Source organism: Mustelus asterias, chromosome 10 (genome assembly GCF_964213995.1).
Source record: "Mustelus asterias chromosome 10, sMusAst1.hap1.1, whole genome shotgun sequence".
Taxonomy (NCBI): domain Eukaryota; kingdom Metazoa; phylum Chordata; class Chondrichthyes; order Carcharhiniformes; family Triakidae; genus Mustelus; species Mustelus asterias.
Window position 1 is genome coordinate 64,185,168 of NC_135810.1, and position 22,494 is coordinate 64,207,661.

Genomic DNA, 22,494 nt, shown 5'->3' on the forward strand with positions numbered 1-22,494 from the left:
CCTCAGTGCGACCGGGTTTTGCAGCAGGTCTTGCGGTCACCAGCTGGTGAGCACATCACTGAAATGCGTCCACAGCAGGTAGAGGCAGTGACAGCCGAGATCTCTGACACTCGGAGGACTGCTGGAGGCCAGGCTCCCGCTGAGTGCAAATCCGATGATGAGCCTCTGGAATTGGCCCTCAGAGAAATGTTGGAGCTCCACAGACAGACAGGGGTACAGCAAAGGTAAGAGAATACAGGGGTACAGCAGGCAGGGGCAGAGCAGGAAGGGGCACAGCAGGCAGGGGCAGAGCAGGAAGGGGCACAGCAGGAAGGGGCACAGCAGGCAGGGGGCACAGCAGGCAGGGGTACAGCAGACAAGGGCAAGAACAGACATGGGTTCAGCAGGCAGGGGTACAGCAGACAAGGGCAAGAACAGACATGGGTTCAGCAGGCAGGGGCACAGCAGGAAGGATACAACAGGCAGGGGCACAGGAGGCAGGGGCACAGGAGGCAGGGGCACAGTAGGCAGGGGCACAGTAGGGAGGGGTTTCCTCACTGTATATACTTTGCACCTCCGTAAATATATTTTGCTTCTCTGAAATTTTCATTTAGTGAATGGCTCTTCTATCTGATGCAATGCTCCATGATCATTTAAATGTAACAGATGCCCTGCTCCTCAATTATCTCCCACCATGAATCTCGCACAAGCTGAGTATGTTGAGTCACCTTTCTGTCCACAGCAGTGACATGTGGAAAGCCTCTTGATCTATCAACATGTTGGTTGGCAATGCATAAGTTAGACTTGCATCGGAGGATCATATGATGCGGCCTCATGAGAATAGCTTTAGTAATTTGGTTTATTCTCCTGATGCTGCTGCACTGAAGACTGGTCTATGTGGCTGCTATAGGTTTTAAGGGTGACCTGCATTGGAGTCAACCTAACTCAGTGCATATTTCAACAGCCTCCATAAAATGTCTGTCCGACATGAATATGGATTTCTAAAAATGTATTTGTGGGATATAGGCATTGCTGGTTAGCCGCCAGAATTAGTTGTCCTTGAACTGAGTGGCTTGCTAGGCCATTTCAGAGGGCAGTTGAGAGTCAACCGCATGTAGGCCAGAGCAAGTAAGGTCTTCAGATTTCCTTCCCTAAAGGACCTTAGTGCACCAGATGGAGTTTTACGACAATTGACAATGGTTTTATGCTCAGCAGTAGATTCGTAATTCCAGATGTTTTTTATTGAACTCAAATTCCAACATGTGCCGTGGTGGTATTTGAACCTGGGTACCCAGAACATTAGCTGAGTTTCTGGATTAATGGTCTAGCAATAATACCACTCGGCCCCAATATACTTCAAGTAGTAGTCAGGGATCTTGGGAGTTAATAGCAGCCTGTAGCATGACGTCATAACCATGTGTACAGTTAGACATCGCCTCAATAGTAATTCCCATTCTCCACCAGCATAGTACAGAGCTCGGTGATTCCTGAAATGTCTGCTAGACGGCAACGACTATATGAGATCAGAGTGATGTTTGTCTAGCCCCAGGTTCCAGACCATTAAATGGTGGGATGGCACTCTGGTGAATGTTGGTCCTCTAGCACCTGATTCCAACACATTACCCTTTTCAGGATTGAACCAGACTGCAAGGAACATTCACCCTTTGTTTCACAAATGTATCTGCCATCCCGCCTTCTCTAAAATGCTGATTGCATTTTAATTATAACATTCCTTTCCAAATGCTAATGTGAATTTTGAAAGCATGTGGGAGTAGGAATGGATGCAGGAAATTGCTCACTAATACTTTATAAAATCAACAAGCAGCCACATTTCGAAAAGCTGGAATTTGCAGCTATTTAAACAATAAGATCAAATTTCTCCAAAACTCAAAGACTGGTGAATGTTTGGATTACAAATCATTGGCTTCCTCTCTGAAATCCACTGACGTTACAGAGTGCTAAGAATATATCTGGAGTGGATTGACAAACTATAACCTAGAAAGTTGAACTTACAGAGATCCATGCCTATTATTACACATTAAGAAGTTTAACAACACCAGGTTAAAGTCCAACAGGTTTATTTGGTAGCAAAAGCCACACAAGCTTTCGAGGCTCTGAGCCCCTTCTTCAGGTGAGTGGGAATTCTGTTCACAAACAGAACTTATAAAGACACAGACTCAATTTACATGAATAATGGTTGGAATGCGAATACTTACAACTAATCCAGTCTTTAAGAAACAAAACACATTATTACACATTGCAGGGAATAAAGCTTGAATTGCCAGGATATTGAAAGGCTGGTCGTGAAAATTGGTGAAACATCAGAAGCCTGATCCTTAGATGATAACTCCTAAAGACTTTTAGAACTATTATTGAAATTTGTTCAAAGATGCTAAACATACTCAATGTATAAATGAAATGAACACAAAACTTTAGTCACCATCACTACCACGAGAGATAGGAGGCATGCAACCAAATTGCCAAATCTAGGGTTAAATTTAAATAGGACAGCTCCCTAGTCCCAGCACTGCCAAAAGTTGCAGTGCAGTAAGAAGTCTCACAACACCAGGTTAAAGTCCAACAGGTTTATTTGGTAGCAAATACCATAAGCTTTTAGAGCACAGCTCCTTCGTCAGATGGAGTGGATATCTGACGAAGGAGCTGTGCTCCGAAAGCTTATGGTATTTGCTACCAAATAAACCTGTTGGACTTTAACCTGGTGTTGTGAGACTTCTTACTGTGCTTACCCCAGTCCAACGCCGGCATCTCCACATCAAAAGTTGCAGTGGACAGGATTGGGACTGCAAGCAGTCTCCAGAGTCTAAGGTGGGATTTTACAACTTCGCTCGGGCGAGATTGTATAATCCTGCCTGAGGCCAACAGAGAATTCCATTCTGTGAGCCTCCGTGGCGGACAAGGCGGTAAAATTCCCCCTCAGCCCTGGAAGTCTAGGGTCAGACAAGCATGGGGGTTCCAGGGCGATGTGTGGAGGTAAGGCCCAGGAGGGTGGGTGGGAGTGTGGGGGGGCCGGGGGGGGAGGGAAGGTGTGGGGATATTTGTGGAGAAGCTGGGGAGAGGGGAGGGAAACACGTGCAGCGGTCGGATCTATTGTTGGGCGATGCCTAATGTTAAAAAGAGGCTGCTAATGGAGGTGCCCACCCCCCTCCTGCCCGAGGCCTGAGCAGTTACTTTTTCGCTTCTCCCTCTGCTCCTGAACTGCTCCTGTCAACTTGAAACTTTGAGGTTGAGTGGGAATGGTTAATAATTGGCCGCTTAAAGCCCTCAATTGGGGGAGGACACGCCAACCTAGAGTAAAATTGCAGAGAGGGCAGAGCAGGCAGGAGCCTGGTGAGAAGGTTATCCAAAACGTCCCCCCCCCCCCCCCCCCCCCACCGCCGCCCTCCACCCCTGCCCTGCAAACTGGGGAAATGTAAAATTCTGTCTAATATTTTGGAAAAGATGAGTGAACCCAAAGACGACTGGACCCAAATCTGTGCTTTTTCTACAATTCACTTTCTAACAATTTCAAAACAATCAAAAATTGTCTTTTCGTTAAGGCTCAAGTCAAGTACAATAATTCTTCAAGAGAGCAGAGAGCATCACAGTCTGTAAGCAGCAGAGAGAACAGCAAAGCCCTGTGCCACCAGTACCATTAAACAGAAAGTGGACTGCCAGGTCACTGAGTGGACTGCCAGGTCACTGAGTGGACTGCCAGGTCACTGAGTGGACTGCCAGGTCACTGAGTGGACTGCCAGGTCACTGAGTGGACTGCCAGGTCACTGAGTGGACTGCCAGGTCAGTGAGTGGACTGCCAGGTCAGTGAGTGGGCTGCCAGGTCTGGCTACATGCTATCCAATGGAGCATTTGTCACCAAGTCTGTAAAGAAGCAGTGCAACTTTTAAAAATGCATTTTTGGGGTGTGGACATCTCTGAGCCTGGCATTTATTATCTATTTCTGGCTGCCTTGAAAAGGTAATGGTCGATTTTATTCTCGATCACTACCTTTTTATTCTTCATAGTGGTTTAGTACAACTGAGCGGTTTGTTCAGCTACTTCATGGGAAGTTCAGATATCTTCTCTTTTGGTTTATCTTTAAAATTGAAGTTAAATTCTCAAGCTGCTGTGGGATTTGAATTTACTGAATGGTTAGAGGGAAAGATGTAAAGGAGCAAACTTGCAAGAAAATTACAAGAAGCTGTAGAAACTAAAGACTGATGATGATGGGGCACTGCAACTGTATGTAATATTGTAAATAATTTGTAATAACGACAGAGAGGGGGGAGAGTGTGTTCAAGAGATTTTCTTGATTATATAGTTGTACACTGCAATCCTTTTGTTCTTTTTACGCACTTAGACTCAGCTTCCCAATCATAAATTCCCCCTTTTCTTCCGATCAAATGTGTGACTTCACATCTAACTTCTTTTGTCCATTCTGCAAATGTATTAATGTTCTCCTGAATTTGTTGCAATCCTCTTCAATATTGACCATACCCCCTAATTCATTGTCATCTGCAAATTCAGAAATTGGGCTTTTGATTCCAAAGTCCAAATTGTCAATATGAAGTGTGAAGAGTTGTGTTTCCAGCATTGATTCTTGTAGAACACCACTTCACCACTGCCACTCTGAATAACTATCCGTTTACTCCCACTCTCTGCTTCCTGTCTTGAAGCCAGTGAGGGATCCATTATGCCACGTGTCCTCTGACTCCCCATTCTCTGAGCTTATTCATTTGTCTGTTATGCTGCACGTTTTGAAGGCATTTTGAAAAGCCAGTTGAATTACTTCTGCTGCATTACCACTGTCAACTCTTGCTGTTGTCCCTTCAGACAATTCAGTAAGGTTGGTGAAAACTTTCCCTTTTGATTTTGATTTGATTTATTATCATCACATGTATTAGTATACAGTGAAAAGTATTGTTTCTTGCGTGCTATACAGACAAAACTTATCGTACATAGAGAAGGAAAGGCAAGAGTGCAGGATGTAGTGTTACAGTTATAGCTAGGGTGTGGAGAAAGATCAACTTAATGCGAGGTAGGTTCATTTTCAAATCCACGCTGACAATTCATTATTTTAGTCTTCTTTTCCAGATGTTCCCTGATTCTCTTATTATTTTTCATACCACCAAAGTTAAGCTGACTGATCTATAATTCCCTTGGCATATTCCATCCCTCTTCATAAATATAGGAATTATGTTAAGCTACAGTTAGTCCCCTGGCATTACACCTTTTTCAAATGAATGATTAAATAGGCCTCTTCAGTCTTTCTAGATTCTTTTAAAATGCATGAACCCAGTCCAAATGGACCCTCCTTGAGTTTGATTAGTTAATTACATGCATCCCTTTTGCACTTATCTCATTACTCATCTCAATGTTCAATGTCATTTCTACCTGCTCTCTTCTCAATAAATTCCAATGAGAATTATTTTCATGCTCTGCTATTTCTCTATCATTACCTGTTGTGTTACTCTGTCTGACTCTTAATAGTTCTCTTCCCATCCTGGTTTAATTGATATGCTTGTAAAATATTTTCTACTTTATTTTGTTCCTTGATAATTTAATTTGATAGTACTTCTTTGACTTCCTAATTTCTTTTGACTTCTATCCTAATCTCGCTATATTTTTTCCTATCATGTAGCCCTCTGTTGTCTATGTATGCCTCTTTACTACCCCTCAATTGTTCCTATATGATTTAATTCATCCACAAATTCTCATGTGCTTAGTTCGCTCTTTCCTTCTAGCACAATGTATTTTTCCTGCACTCTGTTGACCACCGTGGCTCTATGTCGTTGTTAGCTACCATCTGCAGTTTTAGCCTCAGTGCCACCATATCAGCTATTCACTTCAGTAGTAAGAATCTTCTTTTAAAAGACAAGAAGTTGCTAAATTCAGGGAAGCTTGAATGTACTCATACAAGGAATGCAGAAAGTCAGCATGCAGGTACAGCAAGCAATTAGGAAGGCAAAAAGCATCTTGACCTTTATTGCAAGAGGACTAGAGTACAAGAATAGAGAAATCAACATAGGGCTTTGGTAAGGCCACACCAGAAATACTGTGCAAGGTTCTGTTCTCCATAGCATAGGAAGGAAATAGTTCCATTGGCAGCAGTGATGGACAGGGTCATCCATAACGTTATGAGGCAGCACTTGCTTAGCAATAACCTGCTCACTGACACTCAGGGCCCAATTTTACCATTTTCATTCTAAGTGCCGAATCTGGGAGTAGTGTAGATCCAACTTAGATATTTGCTTTCAGGCGCCCCCATTCGCTCTCAGCCATCTTCAGTCCCATTCATGCTGTGGGCGGGGCTTAGCGTGGTTGAAACGATTGGAGCTCTGAACTGCGTATGCGCAGTTAGAAAAAAATTGGAAAAAGCGTGCCCATGTCAGATCGCTCCCGAGCCGCAAAAAACGGAGAAAGTGGCCCGGGAGCGAAAAGCGGGAGCGAGGGTGTATCTCGGGGTGGGGGTGGGGGGGGGGGGGGGGGGGGGGGTGGGGGGGGGGGGCGGTGGCAGGTGGATCTCTGGTGGGGGGGACAGATGGATCGCCGGTGGGGGGGGGCAGATGGATCTCTGGTTGAGGGGGGGGGGACGATGGATCTCTGTTGGGGGGGCAGGGGCAGGGGGGTCCGCTGCCACTCTGTGGGCGGTTGGTGGGGGGGGAGGGGGGCAGGGGTGGTGATCGGTCTGGGTAGTGGGGGTGGTGGATAAGGGGGACACACACACAAACATCACTGTTCCCCTTACCCACCCTCCCCACTACCCAGACCGATTGCCACCCCTGCCCCCCCACCAGAGATCCATCTGCCCCCCCACCAGAGATCCATCTGCCCCCCCCCCCCGAGATACATCTTACCCGCCTCCCTGCCTCCCCCCCCCCCCCCAGACGACGATCTGGCCTCACTCTCTCCCCTCCAGAGAATGATCTGGCCTCACTTCCTTCCCTAAAAGGACATTAGTGAACCAGATGGATTATTCCGACAATTGACATGGTTTCATGGTCATGGATTCTTAATTCCAGATATTTTTATTGAATTCAAATTCCACCATCTGCCGTGGCGGGATTCGAACCCAGTTCCCCAGAACATTGGTTGCATTTCTGGATTAATAGTCTAACGACAATACCACTAGGCCATCATCTCCCAACTCATGGTCTATAGCCCTATACGCTACAGTACATTAAGTGCATATCCTAGTAATTTTTTTAATGTGACGAGGGCTTTCTGAGAACAGTCATTTAGTTTAGTTTAGTTATTAGTGTTACAAGTAGGCTTGCATTAACACTGCAATGAAGTTATTGTTAAAATCCCCTCGGTAGTTAAAGGAACTGGACAAATATGACCAACACAAACCACAGTAGCTTCAGCAGAAAGACTGGGTAGGGATATTCCGCATCCCCTGCGGTGTGTTTTTGTGGTAGCGGAGGTAGCCTGCCATCGGTTGGCAGAAGGAGGTGGAGTCTGTTGAGGAGATGGAGTCATAATGTTCATTGATGGCAAAATTCCTAAAAATAACCACACAGACGCTGAACGAAACACAAGTGCAAAAAGCAGAAGGAGAATATGTAAATATGGATGGCTAGAATAGGCTTCAAATAATCTCACCCTGAAACAATTCTTCCAGCATCAAAAACATCTTAGTGTTGTCGACAACTTGTTAATCTACGAGAGGAGGTTGGTCATACAACCTCAAGTCCTCAGACTTGAGATCCTTTAAAGAAAGTACCAGGCACAAATGGAATTTACTAAGTGTTGTGCTCGAGTGTGAAATTCAGTTTGGAAATCAATTTTAAGCTGCATCACCTGTACGATCCATCACTAAGAGCAACAAGAACCATTGATGGTATCCTCATTTCCATCCCGACCTCGGAACACCTCAGAATTAACCTTTTCAAGCTCAAGGGGAAAACGTTTCTAATAGGTTTTGAATATTACTCCAGGTGAATTGAGACTAAATATCTTCATGGAACAACCTCAGAAGCGATCATTAATTCACTGAAGAATTTTTTGCCACACATGGCATTTCAGATCTTGTCATTTCAGATGATGGTTCACAATTTGCGAATTAAAGGATCAAGAAATTTACAAAAGATCGTGAATTTGTCCACACAACTTATTCATCAAGGTGCCAACAAGGAGCCAAATGAGGAGTAAAAACGGTTAAAGCATTGTTGAAAAAGAACGATGATCTCGACTTAGCACTGTTTTAACTATCATTCCACACTAGTTAAGAGTGTTTGAGGGCTTTCTACTCCATTGAGGAGATATGATCTTCTCCTGTTCACCACCCCAAGCGGGGTGTGCAGCCATTTTTCTCTTCAGAAACCTTCTCTACTGTCTGTAGCAAGAGTGTACCCTCAATCTACTCACTGTCTTTAAGTGATGTCAAACAAACCTAATTTTTGATTCCCCTCAAACAACCAAGAACAGGTAGTGCTGGATACATGCCTTGAATGAGCATGCAATTCAAATATTATATGTTGCTTGGGACACCACTAACAAGAATGGGCAGTACTTCATGCACATTTGTTTTCCACCACGAATACATTTCGAGACCCACCTGCTAAGCAGACAACATGGCATAGTTGAGGAATTTCTGCAGTGAACAACCAGGAAATGGGAGAATATGGAGTACATTTACTGTCAATTATGCTCACCTGTCAACAAAAGCATGATGAAGTATAAAGATTGGGTCATTCGCCGATCCACCAACACTGGACATCGAACCATTCATGTAAATGTGTAAGGCGTTATGCAAGCCACTCTGTGTTGTGTTGGATATAGCATCATTTGGATTGGCAAAGCCTGTTCAAGAAGAAATTGTATTTATGTAACTTGATTAATTAAGCAAGTTTTACTAATTAACCAACTACACTTTCAAAGAACAGCAAAGTAATACAAAAATCAATTTTCATCTACACACAGAGTAACTACAGAAGGGCAGAAAGTACGCCAGCTACATCTCACAAACAAATAGCAAGAAAAGGAATGCAATTATTGTATTGTTGTTAGTACAATTATATTTCTAAATATTAAACAATTAAATGATTCATTCTTGTTCTTGGCTAGTGCACCATGTTTTCTTTTATTCATTCATGGCTGGCCAGCATTTATTGCCAAACCTTAGTTGCCCTTGGCTAGACCATTTCAGAGGGCAGTTGAGAGTCAACCACATTACTGTGGCTCTGGAGTTACATGTAGGCCAGACCAGGTAAGGACGACAGATTTTCTTCCCTAAAGGGCATTAGAGAACCAGGTGGGTTTTTCCGACAATCGACATTGGATTCATGGTCAACAGTAGATTCTTAATTTCATACTTTTTATTGATTCTTAATTCCATATTTTTTATTGATTTCAAATTCCACCATCACTTGTTACTTCTGCGGGTATGTATATTTCAGTGTGTGAAGTGGAAGGATGTTTGCATCTGCACCGGCATCCAGTTCTGCATATAATTTCTGCTGTTCCTACATTTGTGAGCATTTAATCTTGATAGTGGCAGTGTGAGATATAGGAACATGAATCAAAGAGGGAGTGCTTTCACCACCCATTGCTGGTTCTGCCTCCCCTTTCCTGCCAGGACTGGTAAAATACCAGCCTATAATTCTCTAACTTTAAGCAACTAAATAAAAGCATAATTAGCTGTAAAATATAATAATTGTGAAGACATTAATTAGATGAACCTCTGTCAATGCACACTAGGTACTATTTAGAGTGGTGGTCCCCGGTAAGAACAATATCAGCTGTTTTAAACTTGGTTAAACCAATATCCATCTCTTTGCTAAATTCTTCTGGACGTTTCCCACATAGGTGCACATTGCTTCTGATATTCTTTGTCCAGGTAGTTACACTTCGAACAAACCTCGCTGCTCAAGTTATAAACAAATTACATTAGTCAGACATGTCAAAGTCATTTTGGTGAGCTATACAAAGAAATAGATCTCCCCACCTCCCAAAGGACATATAAACTAAAAAAAAGAGAACATATAAATAGAATACCTTCCAAAGTATTCCGGAAGCTAAAATTAGCAAACTTATCAAAGGGTGGAGCTTCATATTCCGTCAGGTTTAGACAGAATTCCACTTCCGCTGAGATTGGAAGCCTGGGGGTTCTATTTCGATCCTGGTTCCCAGGATTACGTTGAATGGGTCCCTCAGGAACACCATCACACAAAACCTCACGACGGTTGTATTCTTCTGGTCTGGTGCAAATTACCTGTGCCAAAAAATAACAGTAAAATATGCTTTTTCTCACTGCCACACCAAAATCTGAGAACACTATTTTTTAAAATTCAAATGCCAAAAATATGTTTGAACTAACATGTGTTTTAGTGCAGTGTTTTTGAAATACTTCTTATTATGTTTCTTGTCAGAAACCATTTGACTCTGTAAAAGCACTGGGCTAGAATTATTACACTATCTCTGAAGTGTGCTTGGGTAATGCATCTTACTGCCTGATAGAGATAGTGGAGTAAATACTCCACAAGGCTCTTGCATTGATGATCACCTGAACTTCTTGTGACTGACAAACATTTACTGAGCATTTGCTGATTGTGCCATAGCTTACGGTTTGTTAGGCTTAAAGCTTGCCCTTTGTGCAGGCAAAGACTTGATGAATGATTCTAGTATATACCCATTGCAGCCATTAATAGGAGTAGTGAATACTTTTAAAGATAACTCATCTTTATCTAGAAAAAAAAGTTAATCATAGATTTTGAACTCTTTTTGAAGTAATATTCCCAGGATACCACAGGTGAACTAAACTCCATGGCACCCTTAATCCTTCAAAATGTAGATGGATGTTCATGGGTACTCGATCTGTGATTTTGGTCTTGAGCATGATCTTAGCACGATCTCAATGAAAACTATGTGTAGTGAAGCACAGTGTTTAAAGTTTATTTATTAGTGTCACAAGTAGGCTTACATTAACACTGCAATGAAGTTATTGTGAAAATTCCCTAGTCGCCACACTCCAGCGCCTGTTCGGATACACTGGGGGAGAATTTGGCATGGCCAATGCACCTAATCAGTGCATCTTTCAGACTGTGGGGGGAAATCACTTCTCGGCCTTTTGGCTAAGATCAAGCGTAGTATCTGCTATCGCTTCTCGGCCTTTTGGCTAAGATCAAGTGTAGTATGGTCGGCACCCCATGGTCGGCCGCCCTTGGTCGAGGTCATTAGGTTACGCTGAGGCATCTCGGCCTTTTGGCTAAGATGCAAATGAGCTCAAGTCTTGGAGGAGGAACCTCCCCCTTCTCCAATCAGCTTGGCTCATGTAGATCGGGCCCAGGACAGGGTGGTTTGGTCGCTCGCCCTGTCTTGTCAGCCTGGATCTGAAATGTCTCAACTTGTTGAGACTCTGAATTGGATTTAATTTGATTGAATTGGAAAAGTATGAAAAAAAAACTGGAGCACCCAGAGGAAACACATACAGACACAGGGAGAACATGCAGACTCTGCACAGTCAGTGACCCAAGCCGGGAATCAAACCTGGTCCCTGGCACTGTGTGTCAGCAGTGCTAACCACCGTGCCACCATGCTGCCCAATGGAGAGGATCATGGGGAAAACAACTGTCGGAAGAGGAATCAGAAAGTACAGCAGAGGGGGGGGAGTTGAAATGAGGGTATGATTGGAGAAAGGGAGAAAGCTATGGAAAGGAAGTCAAGCAATAAATAAGGAGGTGGTGATAGGGATAGAATATAATGGGGAGAGGCAGGTAATTGAGCACAAAAAGGAAGCCCAGTGGAAATTTTAAAATCTTTGACCTCAGGATATTTATGGACTTACATATTTACTAGTGGTGTTTTTTCTCCTGAATCTGATTTTAAATCAGAAAGTTGCACCTGAGGGAATTATTGTCGTTATCGAGTCAGAAAATCTGGTCAGGCCTTCAAAACACCAGAGTCTCATTTTGATTGACAGCAAAGCTATTGATTCTATGTGCCAATTCCCCTGTCCCATACAGACAGAGGAGAGACAGCCTTAAATATAGTAAAAGAAGCAAATGCTGGAATCGGAAATAGAACAAGAAGAACAAAGAACAATGCAGCACAGGAACAGGCCCTTCGGCCCTCCAAGCCCGTGCCGCTCCCTGGTCTAAACTAGACCATTCTTTTGTATCCCTCCATTCCCACTCCGTTCTTGTGGCTATCTAGATAAGTCTTAAATGTTCCCAGTGTGTCCGCCTCCACCACCTTGCCCGGCAGTGCATTCCAGGCCCCCACCACCCTCTGTGTAAAATACGTCCTTCTGATATCCGTGTTAAACCTCCCCCCCTCACCTTTAAGCTATGACCCCTCGTGAACGTCACCACCGATCTGGGAAAAAGCTTCCCACCGTTCACCCTATCTATGCCTTTCATAATTTTATACACCTCTATTAGGTCACCCCTCATCCTCCGTCTTTCCAGTGAGAACAACCCCAGTTTACCCAATCTCTCCTCATAACTAAGCCCTTCCATACCAGGCAACATCCTGGAAAACCTCCTCTGCACTCTCTCTAAAGCCTCCACATCCTTCCTGTAGTGTGGTGACCAGAACTGGGCGCAGTATTCCAAATGCGGCCGAACCAACGTTCTATACAACCGCAACATCAGACCCCAACTTTTATACTCTATGCCCCGTCCTATAAAGGCAAGCATGCCATATGCCTTATTCACTACCTTCTCCACCTGTGACGTCACCTTCAAGGATCTGTGGACTTGCACACCCAGGTCCCTCTGCGTATCTACACCCTTTATTGTTCTGCCATTTATCGTATAGCTCCCCCCTACGTTAATACGTAGCTCCCCCCTACGTAAGAAGAGAGGAAAGTGGAAAACTCGGCAGTTCTCAGGAGCGAAACAGAGTGAACTGAGGAAATTCTCTGGCCTCCCAGCCGCATGTTTCTCGGCAGCAGAAGGCAGCGTGCTATTCACTAATGGTGGGATTCCGCTCTGGTCCCACCCGTGTCAATGGGGTTTCCCATTGATGTCACTCCACGAAACCCATGGGAGGGGGTACGCTGCCAGCGGGACCAGAGAATCCCGTCGGCGTTAACGGCTGGAGAATTCTGGCCAATATTGTGTGTCCATAGGCTCTTTGTCAGAATTGAAAGAAGGAAGAACGCGTTGGAATTGTAAAAAACTGCAAGAAAAAGTAACAACTTTTAGAATAAAAGACAGATGGTCAGGTGTGAGAGGAGAAGGGGCTTGCATAGAGCAATAAATGTATAGACTATTTCTAAACAAGAGAAAAAAGTGGGGGTTAAGAGGCAGAAGAAAGGTCAAAATCTAAAGTTGCCAAACTCAACAGTGAGTCCCGAGGGCTGCAGCATACCCAACCAGGCAAGTGGAGAATATTCCATCCCACTTCTGAAATGTGACTTTTAGAATCACAGAAGAGTGCAGAAGGAGGCCATTTTGGCCATCGTGTTTGAAATGAACACAATGAACACTTAGGGCCCGGTTTTACCAACAGGTTGCAGGCGCGAAAACTTGGTAAAATCGGGCGTGAGGCGAGTAGCGATCCACGAGTGCCTCCACGCTCGTTCCCCCTTTACCAAGTGCCCAAAATGGCCACGATCGGCACCGCGCCCAAAGCGGGCGTGCCGTCAATTTAAATGCATTTGCATGGCGGTGGGGGAGGCGGGGAGGTTGGAGGGAGATGGGCCAGATCGTTCTCTGGTGGGGGGGGGGGGATCCTCTGCAACTTTGCGTGCGATTGGTGGGGGGCAAGTGGGATAGGGGGCCCCGATGGGTCTGGGTAGGAGGGAGGGGTGGATAAGGGAGACATTTATGTTGTGGGGGGTGGGGCAATGTCTGTGGGGGCCATCGCTCCTGGGCAGGGGAGCGTTTTTCAATTTTTTATTACTGTGCAGTTGAAGGCTCCGATCGAAGCAGCAGCGTTTCGGAGCGAAAAGCCCCGCCCACAGGCTTCTGCAGCATGATTCAGAATCGCTGCTTTTTTTTCAGGCAGAGTGCATTTGGGAGCGTCGGAGAACAGGCCTAAAAGTTGGGTCTGAAACACTCCCAGATTCAGCACTTCGAATCAAAATGGTAAAATCGGGTCCTTTGTGTCATTCTCCTGTCTTTTCCCTGTTACCCTGCACATTCTACGGGCGGCATGGTAACACGGTGGTTAGCACTGCTGCTTCACAGCTCCAGGGACCTGGGTTCGATTCCCGGCTTGGGTCACTGTCTGTGTGGAATTTGCACATTCTCCCTGTGTCTGTGTGGGTTTCCTCCGGGTGCTCCGGTTTCCTCCCACAGTCCAAAGATGTGCAGGTTAGGTTGATTGGCCATGCTAAAAAAAAAATTGCCCTTAGTGTTCTGAGATGCGTAGGTTAGAGGGATTAGTGGGTAAATCTGTAGGGATATGGGGGTAGGGCCTGGGTGGGATTGTGGTCGGTGCAGACTCGATGGGCCGAATGGCCTCTTTCTGTACTGTAGGGTTTCTATGATTCTGTACCTTTTCAGGTAACAGTCTAATTCTCTTTTAAATGCTGCAGTTGAACCTTAAAATTTATTTTATTCCTGTCATAAGCAGGCTTACATTAATACTGCAATGAAGTTACTATGAAAATCCTCTAGTCGCCACATTCCTGCACATGTTCGGGTATGCTGAAGAAGAATTTAGCATGGCCAATGCACCTAACCAACATGTTTTTTGGACTGTGGGAGGAAACCAGAGCATCTGAAAAAAACCGACACAGATACAGGGAGAGCGTGTAGACTCTGCACAGACAGTGACCCGAGTGAGAAATTGGACCCGGGTCCCTGGCACTGTGAGGCGGCAGTGCTAACCACTGTGCCTACTTGCCTCCACCATATACTCATGCAGCACATTCCAGACCTTCACTACTTGCCGTATGAAAAATATTTTTTCTATAGCTTTTGCTTGTACTGCCAATTACTTAAAATCCGAGCTTCCTCGTTCTCAATTTTTCACAAGTAGAAACAGTTCTCCCTATCTACTCTGTCCAGGCCACTCATGATTTTGAATACCTCTAACAAATCTCTTCTGAGCATTTGTTTCTCCAAGGAAAACAGTCCCAATTTCTCCGATCTATCTAAATAACAGAACTTCCTCATTCCTGGAACCATTGTCATAAATGTTCTCTGCATTCTCTCCAATGCTTTTACATCCTTCTTAGAGTGCAGTGCCCAGAATAGGATGCAATACACCAGCGGAGGCTGAGCAAGTGTATCATACAAGTTCAACATAACCTCCTTGCCCTATGTGCCCCTAATAATGCAGATGACACCTGGTTGTCCAGAACAAGGGAAACGTTTAGAATTCCCACATAACACAGGATGTGCACTCTCGAAGTTGGAGCAGTCATAACATTTCTCTATTTATTAAATAATAACCTTGTTACTGCTAACAAAACTTACTACTGATAAGACTTTGGGAGTCACTCACCTATTAGTATGCTGCCTCTGACCTGTTCACCTAGCCGTGATATTTACATGTCTGTTCCAGTTAAGCCAATAGTGACCCTCAGGATGTTGATAGTGGTGTATTCCACCAGCTGCCATGTTGGGATTTGAACCCATGTCCCCACAGCGTTAGGCTAAGTCTCTGGATTACTAGTTTAGTAGCATTACCACTAAACTGCCATTTGTACAAGGCAAACAGTAGAATACAGCAAGCTACCCAAGGTAAGTTCAGATGATTAGCAATCATAATTTTTTGACTGAACCTGCTGGACAATTTGTGGACTCACACAACTTAAACTCACCATTATTTTCCCAGCAACGTTTGAGAGAACATCTTTTATTACTTGTAGCCTGCAAATTACTGTTGGTATAAGACCCTAAGACTAATATTCTGCAGTGGTCTGAGCTGCTGCTTACTCTCTGTCACAGTGTGTAGTGGGGTTGGGGGGGGGAGGTTGGTGGTGGTGATACTTTTGGACCCATTTGGCTCAACTCACTCAATGGTGTCAGTATAAAATGCTGTTACAAAATCTCACGGAAGGTGTTCTTTGGTCACTGGGTGATCAATGTCGATTCCTGTAGACTCCTGGCCATTCTGATGGTGTTGGCAACCCCATGAACACTACCATGTTCATATCTAGTTTCCATCCTCTTGGCCCCAGGCAATTTTACATTCTCTGGAATCAGGTCTTTGCATGGAACACAAAAGTTCAAATCATTCAAAATACTCACGAACTGTGACCACCTTCTAAGGTTCGCTAAAAAAATTGTCCGAATGTGTTTGTGCCTCTCCATCCATGCCTTTTCAAATATTTTATGTAATTTCCTATTTCGCTTTTCAAAATGTCACATCTGAAAATTACATTTTCGCTTTTCAAACGGTTACCATGGAGAATCCTGCTTCAATGTCACAGCACCTCATAGGTATAGAGATAACAATAGCTTTCATTGACATCTTTATGAATGAAAGTCAAGGCCAATGGAGGGAAAACTGAGCAAACCTGGAAAGGCTGTCACTTCTCATTACTGCACCGATCAATATAAGCTGGACAGTTGCACTATTTCATATTTAAATGTATAGTTTTCTAAATTGTAAGCTTTGCTGGTCTCATTAAATTATTAAACTGCTAAGAATCAAACCATGCATCAGAGTTTGGCGGAAATTGAAGAAGATTGGAATTGCAATTTTACCGAGTATAAAAATACTCAAGGCCAACACAAAGGGTTTCAGCATGGCTTCGTGCTAAATAATCAGGCAGGCAGACACTTAGCACATCCAATTGCATTGCAATGATATACTGTGTCTTTTGAAAGATCGTTAAAATTAAAATTATTGAAGGATCAAAATGAGATGCGAAAGAAACACAAGACAAGGTGAAAACAGTTTCAGAGGAATGCAGTTTGATATTTGGGGATGGATTTTTAGCCCCCGATGAGGGTGGGAATGGAGGTAAAAGGATGTGGAAGTTTGTGCCACTGCCGTGCGTGCCAGTTCCATGGATCCATCCAGAAGTGGAATGAAACGCCGCCAGAACTACCCACCCACTCGCTACAGTAGTCAGTTTGGCTTTGTAAGAGCTTAAATTGGAGTTGGAGGCTAATTGTAATTTTCCACTTGATCCTTGCTGTCCCACAGCCAGTGGGAATTTATCTGGGTCTCGGGTGAAGTCCCAGCCCAAAGGTGGAAGAATGGATGAGTAGATGTTGGAAAATCTGCCAGGATCTGACCAGGACTGTAAAATTTCGTTTTATACGACTGCTGATGTTGGAAAACTGGAGAGTGGAAAATGGCACATCAACTGCTCCCGGACAGATCCCGTGGGGTGCACCACATTCAAAGAGGGCTAGTGCAGGCATGCTGTATATATGTGGGAAAAATGCAGATTGGGCAATCTACAATATCATGAAGTGGTGATGGTTTGGCTACAGACCTGCCATTTTCAACTTTGCAGGTCCTGACAGCATCCTTTGTTAAAGACTTCCAATTGAGCATACATTCAGCTGCACGAGGGATTCCCACTGGCATTATTTAAATGCATCAATTTGGAGCTTAAAGGGTGAACGGAATTATAGTATTCAGTGTTATTGGGGGAGATCGGAAAAGTGATTGGAGACAGAAGGGAGTGTTGCTAGACTTTCACAAGGAAGCCCTGTCAACAGAAAGCCTGCTATCCCTAATGTTCTGAACAGGGGAGAGGTGGGAGGATGGCGTCCCCTTTTCCCACCTCTTGACTAACTGTAACAAAATGTCTCTTTAAAAAGGGAGTGCTGTGACTCTCAAGATTAGACACAAGGCAAGCTCTCTTGTAAGTTTCAAAGTAATAAAAAGAATAAATGTTTATCCCTCAACACCCAAAATATAATTACGATAACACTACTTATTCATACAAGACATATAAGAAATGTTATGACAAGAAATTAACATGCACATGGATTTTCTGGAGCCTACAGTAGATGAGCCGACTCATCCACTGGAAACATAGCAGACCTGGTGACTTGCTTTTGGTTCACTGAAGATAATGGAGGTTGGAAGTTCCTGGAGAGGAATTCACAGTGGCTTAGTACTGGCCACAATAAGTTTCTGGCATGGTTTTTGCAAATCAGATAGTAAAAAAGAAAGCCCCACCTTCTCTGCCTGTAAGAATACAGACCATTGTCCGCAGCAAACTACCCAGCCTTCAGGAGAACAGTGACCACGACACCACACAACCCTGCCACAGCAACCTCTGCAAGACGTGCCGGATCATCGGCACGGATGCCATCATCTCACGTGAGAACACCATCTACCAGGTACACGGTACCTACTCTTGCAACTCGGCTAACGTTGTCTACCTGATATGCTGCAGGAAAGGATGTCCCGAGGCATGGTACATTGGGGAAACCATGCAGACGCTACGACAATGGATGAATGAACACCGCTCGACAATCACCAGGCAAGACTGTTCTTTTCCTGTGGGGGAGCACTTCAGCAGTCACGGGCATTCAGCCTCTGATCTTCAGGTAAGCGTCCTCCAAGGCAGCCTTCACGACACACGACAGCGCAGAGTCGTTGAGCAGAAACTGATAGCCAAGTTCCGCACACACATGAGGATGGCCTAAACCGGGATGTTGGATTTATGTCACATTATCAGTAACCCCCACAGCTTGCCTCCTGGACTTGCAGGCTGTCCCGTCTGGAGACAATACACATCTCTTTAACCTGTGCTTAATGCTCCCTCCACCCACATCGTCTGTATCTTTAAGATCTGGTTGGTTGTAGGGATTCGCATTCTAATCAGTATTCTGTAACTTGATTTTGTGTCTCTGTGCCCTGTTTGAGAGCACATTTCCACTCCATCTGACGAAGGAGCAGCGCTCCGAAAGCTAATGGTATTTGCTACCAAATAAACCTGTTGGACCTTAACCTGGTGTTGTGAAAACTCTTACTGTGTAAGAATTCTAGGCAGTGTCCTTTCTTTTTGCTGCTTGGATTTCTTCCTTTGTAGCCTCTGTCTCCCAGAATGACTGTCTTGGGCTGCACAATATCTCAGTTAACAAGTTGTTTCTTACCTAGTTTCTGTCATGTGACCATAGTATCAGTATTCCCATTGTGCTCACAGATGTTTCCTGACGACATTGGCATGCACACATAGTTTTGAATCTCAGCCAACAGAACCGTTCCCTCTTTCCCCAATTTCTGAATTGAAACCCATTTATCGAACATCGATTTATCGATCATTCCTTTGATCCTATTTATCCTATGTTAATTTACTCATGGCTATTGTTGCACTTGCTCTTGATCTATAGCTTGACAGGGACACTTGCAACAGGAAGGGGAATATGTGTATAAAAGGAAGATGAGAAGGAGGGCTCTTATTAGAAGGCTGTTGCTACCTACGCTTTTAAAGGAGCATTTTGGATACCTCCACCTATACCAGAAGCAGTGTTTTTGATAGCTAAAGGAAGTAAATATTCAAAGGCAGCACGGTGGCACAGTGGTTAGCACTGATGCCTCACAGCTCCAGGGAGCCGGGTTCGATTCCCATCCTGGGTCACTGTCTGTGTGGAATTTGCATGTTCTCCCCGCGTCTGCATTCGTTTTCTCCGGGTGCTCCAGTTTCCTCCCAGAGTCCAAAGATGTGCGGGTTAGGTGCATTGGCCATGCTAAATTGTCCCTTAGTGTCCTGGGATGTGTAGATTGGTGGGATTAGAGGGGTAAATATGTGGGGTTTTGGGGATAGTGTCGAGGTGGGATTGTTGTCAGTGCAGACTTGATGGGCCGAATGGCCTCCTTCTGCACTGTAGGGATTCTATGATTCTCCCAAAAATTTCTAAGTGTCGAATTTGCATAAAAATTAGAGTAAATCACGCTGGCATTTTCAATGGGTGTTAAAAATGAACCTCTCACACTCTGTGCACTGCAGAGTGCACCAGCGTGAATCACATTTCAATTCAGTGAGCGGGACCTATTCCCGCTGGAGAGGCCGGCAGCATAGCGCTGAGCGAGCCGTTGCGCATGCGCCGATCTGTCAGTGCGGAGATCGTCGCATGCACAGAGGCCCCACACTGCCGGCCTCCCGATCGCTAGCTAGTCCTGTGACCCCCACATCATCAGCCTTGCCCTCCCCAACCCCTGATTTTCCCCCCTGCATCGCCGGCTCTCTCACTGCCTCCCTCCCCCACCTCCAAAGCCCAATCACTGGTCTACCGGACATGTCTGGGCCAGCCTCACCCCCCCGCCCCCCTGCAGTCCCGACCCCCCCCGCCCCAGCAGGCTGCCACACCCCAACTCTGATAGCCAACCCCGATCACTAGCCTCCCTCCTCCGCCAGCGATCCTGACTGCAGGGTTGGCACTTTGCCCCTTGGGCTGTGCCAGGGGCCCCAGGCTGGCACTGTAAATGTGCGAATGCCCAGGGGCCAGCTCCCCCCCCCCCCCACCTGACCCTCTGGGGTGCCTCGATTGCCTCCCCTTCACTCCAGCGGGGTCAGGCTGCCAGACTCCTGACTGGAGGGGCGGGGGGGGGGGGGGGGGATGCGGGGAGATGCTAACGAGCCTGGGGACTCCAGTTCTGGGCCCACTAATGGTATTGAAATGACATGCAAATGAGGCACTGCATAATTTATTCAGCTTAGCGTCGAATTCCAGTGCAGAGCTGACGACATCAGAAACCCGGTGCTGGGAAACGCGCTCAGGCCTGGGCGCCCAGTGGGGAGCCCACGAATCAGCTGCTAGAATCTCCCAGCCCACTGTGCTAAATAATCAGCGCAGTGGGTTGGGAGAATGCGTTCCTCTAGTTCACTCTCACTACTGTAGTCAAGAGTTGAGTTTGAATGCCAAATCGAGATAAACGACAACATGACTGAGACACAGTGAGATAGGGTTAGATTTTCAAATGTTGGTGGGGTTGGAAGTAAGTGCGGATGCAATTTGAACATTATGTCCCTGGATCCCAATGTAGTACACAATGTAGTTCTGTAAGGGAGGAGCTATACGATAAATGGCAGAACCATAAAGGGTGTAGAGACGCAGAAGGACCTGGGGGTGCAAGTCCACAGGTCCTGGAAGGTGACGTCACAGGTGGAGAAGGTGGTGAAGAAGGCATATGGCATGCTTGCCTTTATAGGACGGGGCATAGAGTATAAAAGTTGGGGTCTGATGTTACAGATGTATAGAACGTTGGTTCGGCCACATTTGGAATACTGCGCCCAGTTCTGGTCGCCACACTACCAGAAGGACGTGGAGGCTTTGGAGAGAGTACAGACGAGGTTTACCAGGATGTTGCCTGGTATGGAGGGGCTTAGTTATGAGGAGAGATTGGGTAAACTGGGGTTGTTCTCCCTGGAAAGACGGAGGATGAGGGGAGACTTAATAGAGGTGTATAAAATTATGAAAGGCATAGATAGGGTGAACGGTGGGAAGCTTTTCCCCAGGTCGGTGGTGACGTTCACGAGGGGTCATAGGTTCAAGGTGAAGTGGGGGAGGTTTAACACAGATATCAGAAGGACATATTTTACACAGAGGGTGGTGGGGGCCTGGAATGCGCTGCCGGGCAAGGTGGTGGAGGCGGACACACTGGGAACGTTTAAGACTTATCTAGATAGCCACATGAACGGAGTGGGAATGGAGGGATACAAAAGAATGGTCTAGTTTGGACCAGGGAGAGGCACAGGCTTGGAGGGCCGAAGGGCCTGTTCCTGTGCTGTATTGTTCTTTGTTCTTTGTTCTTAAGTGGGGGGTGGGGGGGATCTGAGAGCCACATGCCTCCAAGCAAATGCTCCTTGATCTTGTTGCTCAGCTGATTAACAAGCCTCAAGTAAACATTCAGAATTTTCTATTGTCAGGCACAGGGAACACGCAGTGTCTGGAACACGTCAGATTGTAACTGGTGTGAAGATAACAGGATGCCATAAGGGCTAAAAGATATATTGGTCAACTCATTAGAAAGGGGGAGAATAAAGCTCAGCTGTGCTACCAAGGGACGCAGTGTTGCCATTACCTGCAAGCCTTATATTATTCACAAGTGAGAACTTTGAGTCCAGAGAGGGGCATTTGGCTGCTGGCATCATCTGGACAGCAGAGGCTGGCAGAGAAAGCCCTGCTGAGCAAATAGATGCCAGCTGAGGGTGTGGAAATGGAAGCAAGCTACTCCCAACATTGGACAAAGTCATGAGGAGGATCTTTACCTGATGGAATCTTCTAGTAAGGAAGAGATAAGAGGATGGGAGCCTGAGGGTAAATTCAGAGCAGGAAACGGGAGATGGAGAATTCGTGAGTGACTCTGAAGGATAGAAGCGGCATGGGTTAAAAAATATACAGCACAGGAATTTGGCAGTGTTCAAGGTATATGTGTGAATGCAAGGAGTGTGGTAAATAAAACCGATGAGCTGAGGATACAGAACACATGGCTACATGTTATCATTGCTATAAGGAAACCTGGCTTAAAGAGAAGCAAAAATGGCAGCTTAACATTCCTGGATGTAGCGTTCACAGGCAGGACAGAGAGAGGGATAAGAAAGGTAGGGGTGTAGCATTTCTGGTTAACGAATCAATTACAGCTGTGAGGAGGGATGATTCCTAAATGAAGTATCAAATGAGGCCATGTGGGTTGAGCTTAGAAATA

At 45.3% G+C, this 22,494-nt stretch overlaps 1 protein-coding gene and 1 pseudogene across 1 annotated transcript in view; one reads left to right on the forward strand and one right to left on the reverse strand.

The window, feature by feature from the left end:
• tyr (tyrosinase) overlaps positions 1-22,494 on the reverse strand; it is a 54,357-nt gene that overhangs the window by 9,982 nt on the left and 21,881 nt on the right. The window contains exons 2-3 of the mRNA XM_078222794.1: positions 9,973-10,189; positions 8,631-8,778 (exon numbers count right to left, since the gene is read on the reverse strand). Coding sequence (XP_078078920.1) covers positions 8,631-8,778; positions 9,973-10,189 — 365 coding nt within the window. The remainder of the gene's footprint in view (positions 1-8,630; positions 8,779-9,972; positions 10,190-22,494) is intronic.
• On the forward strand, positions 11,029-11,125 carry LOC144500117 (U2 spliceosomal RNA; annotated as a pseudogene).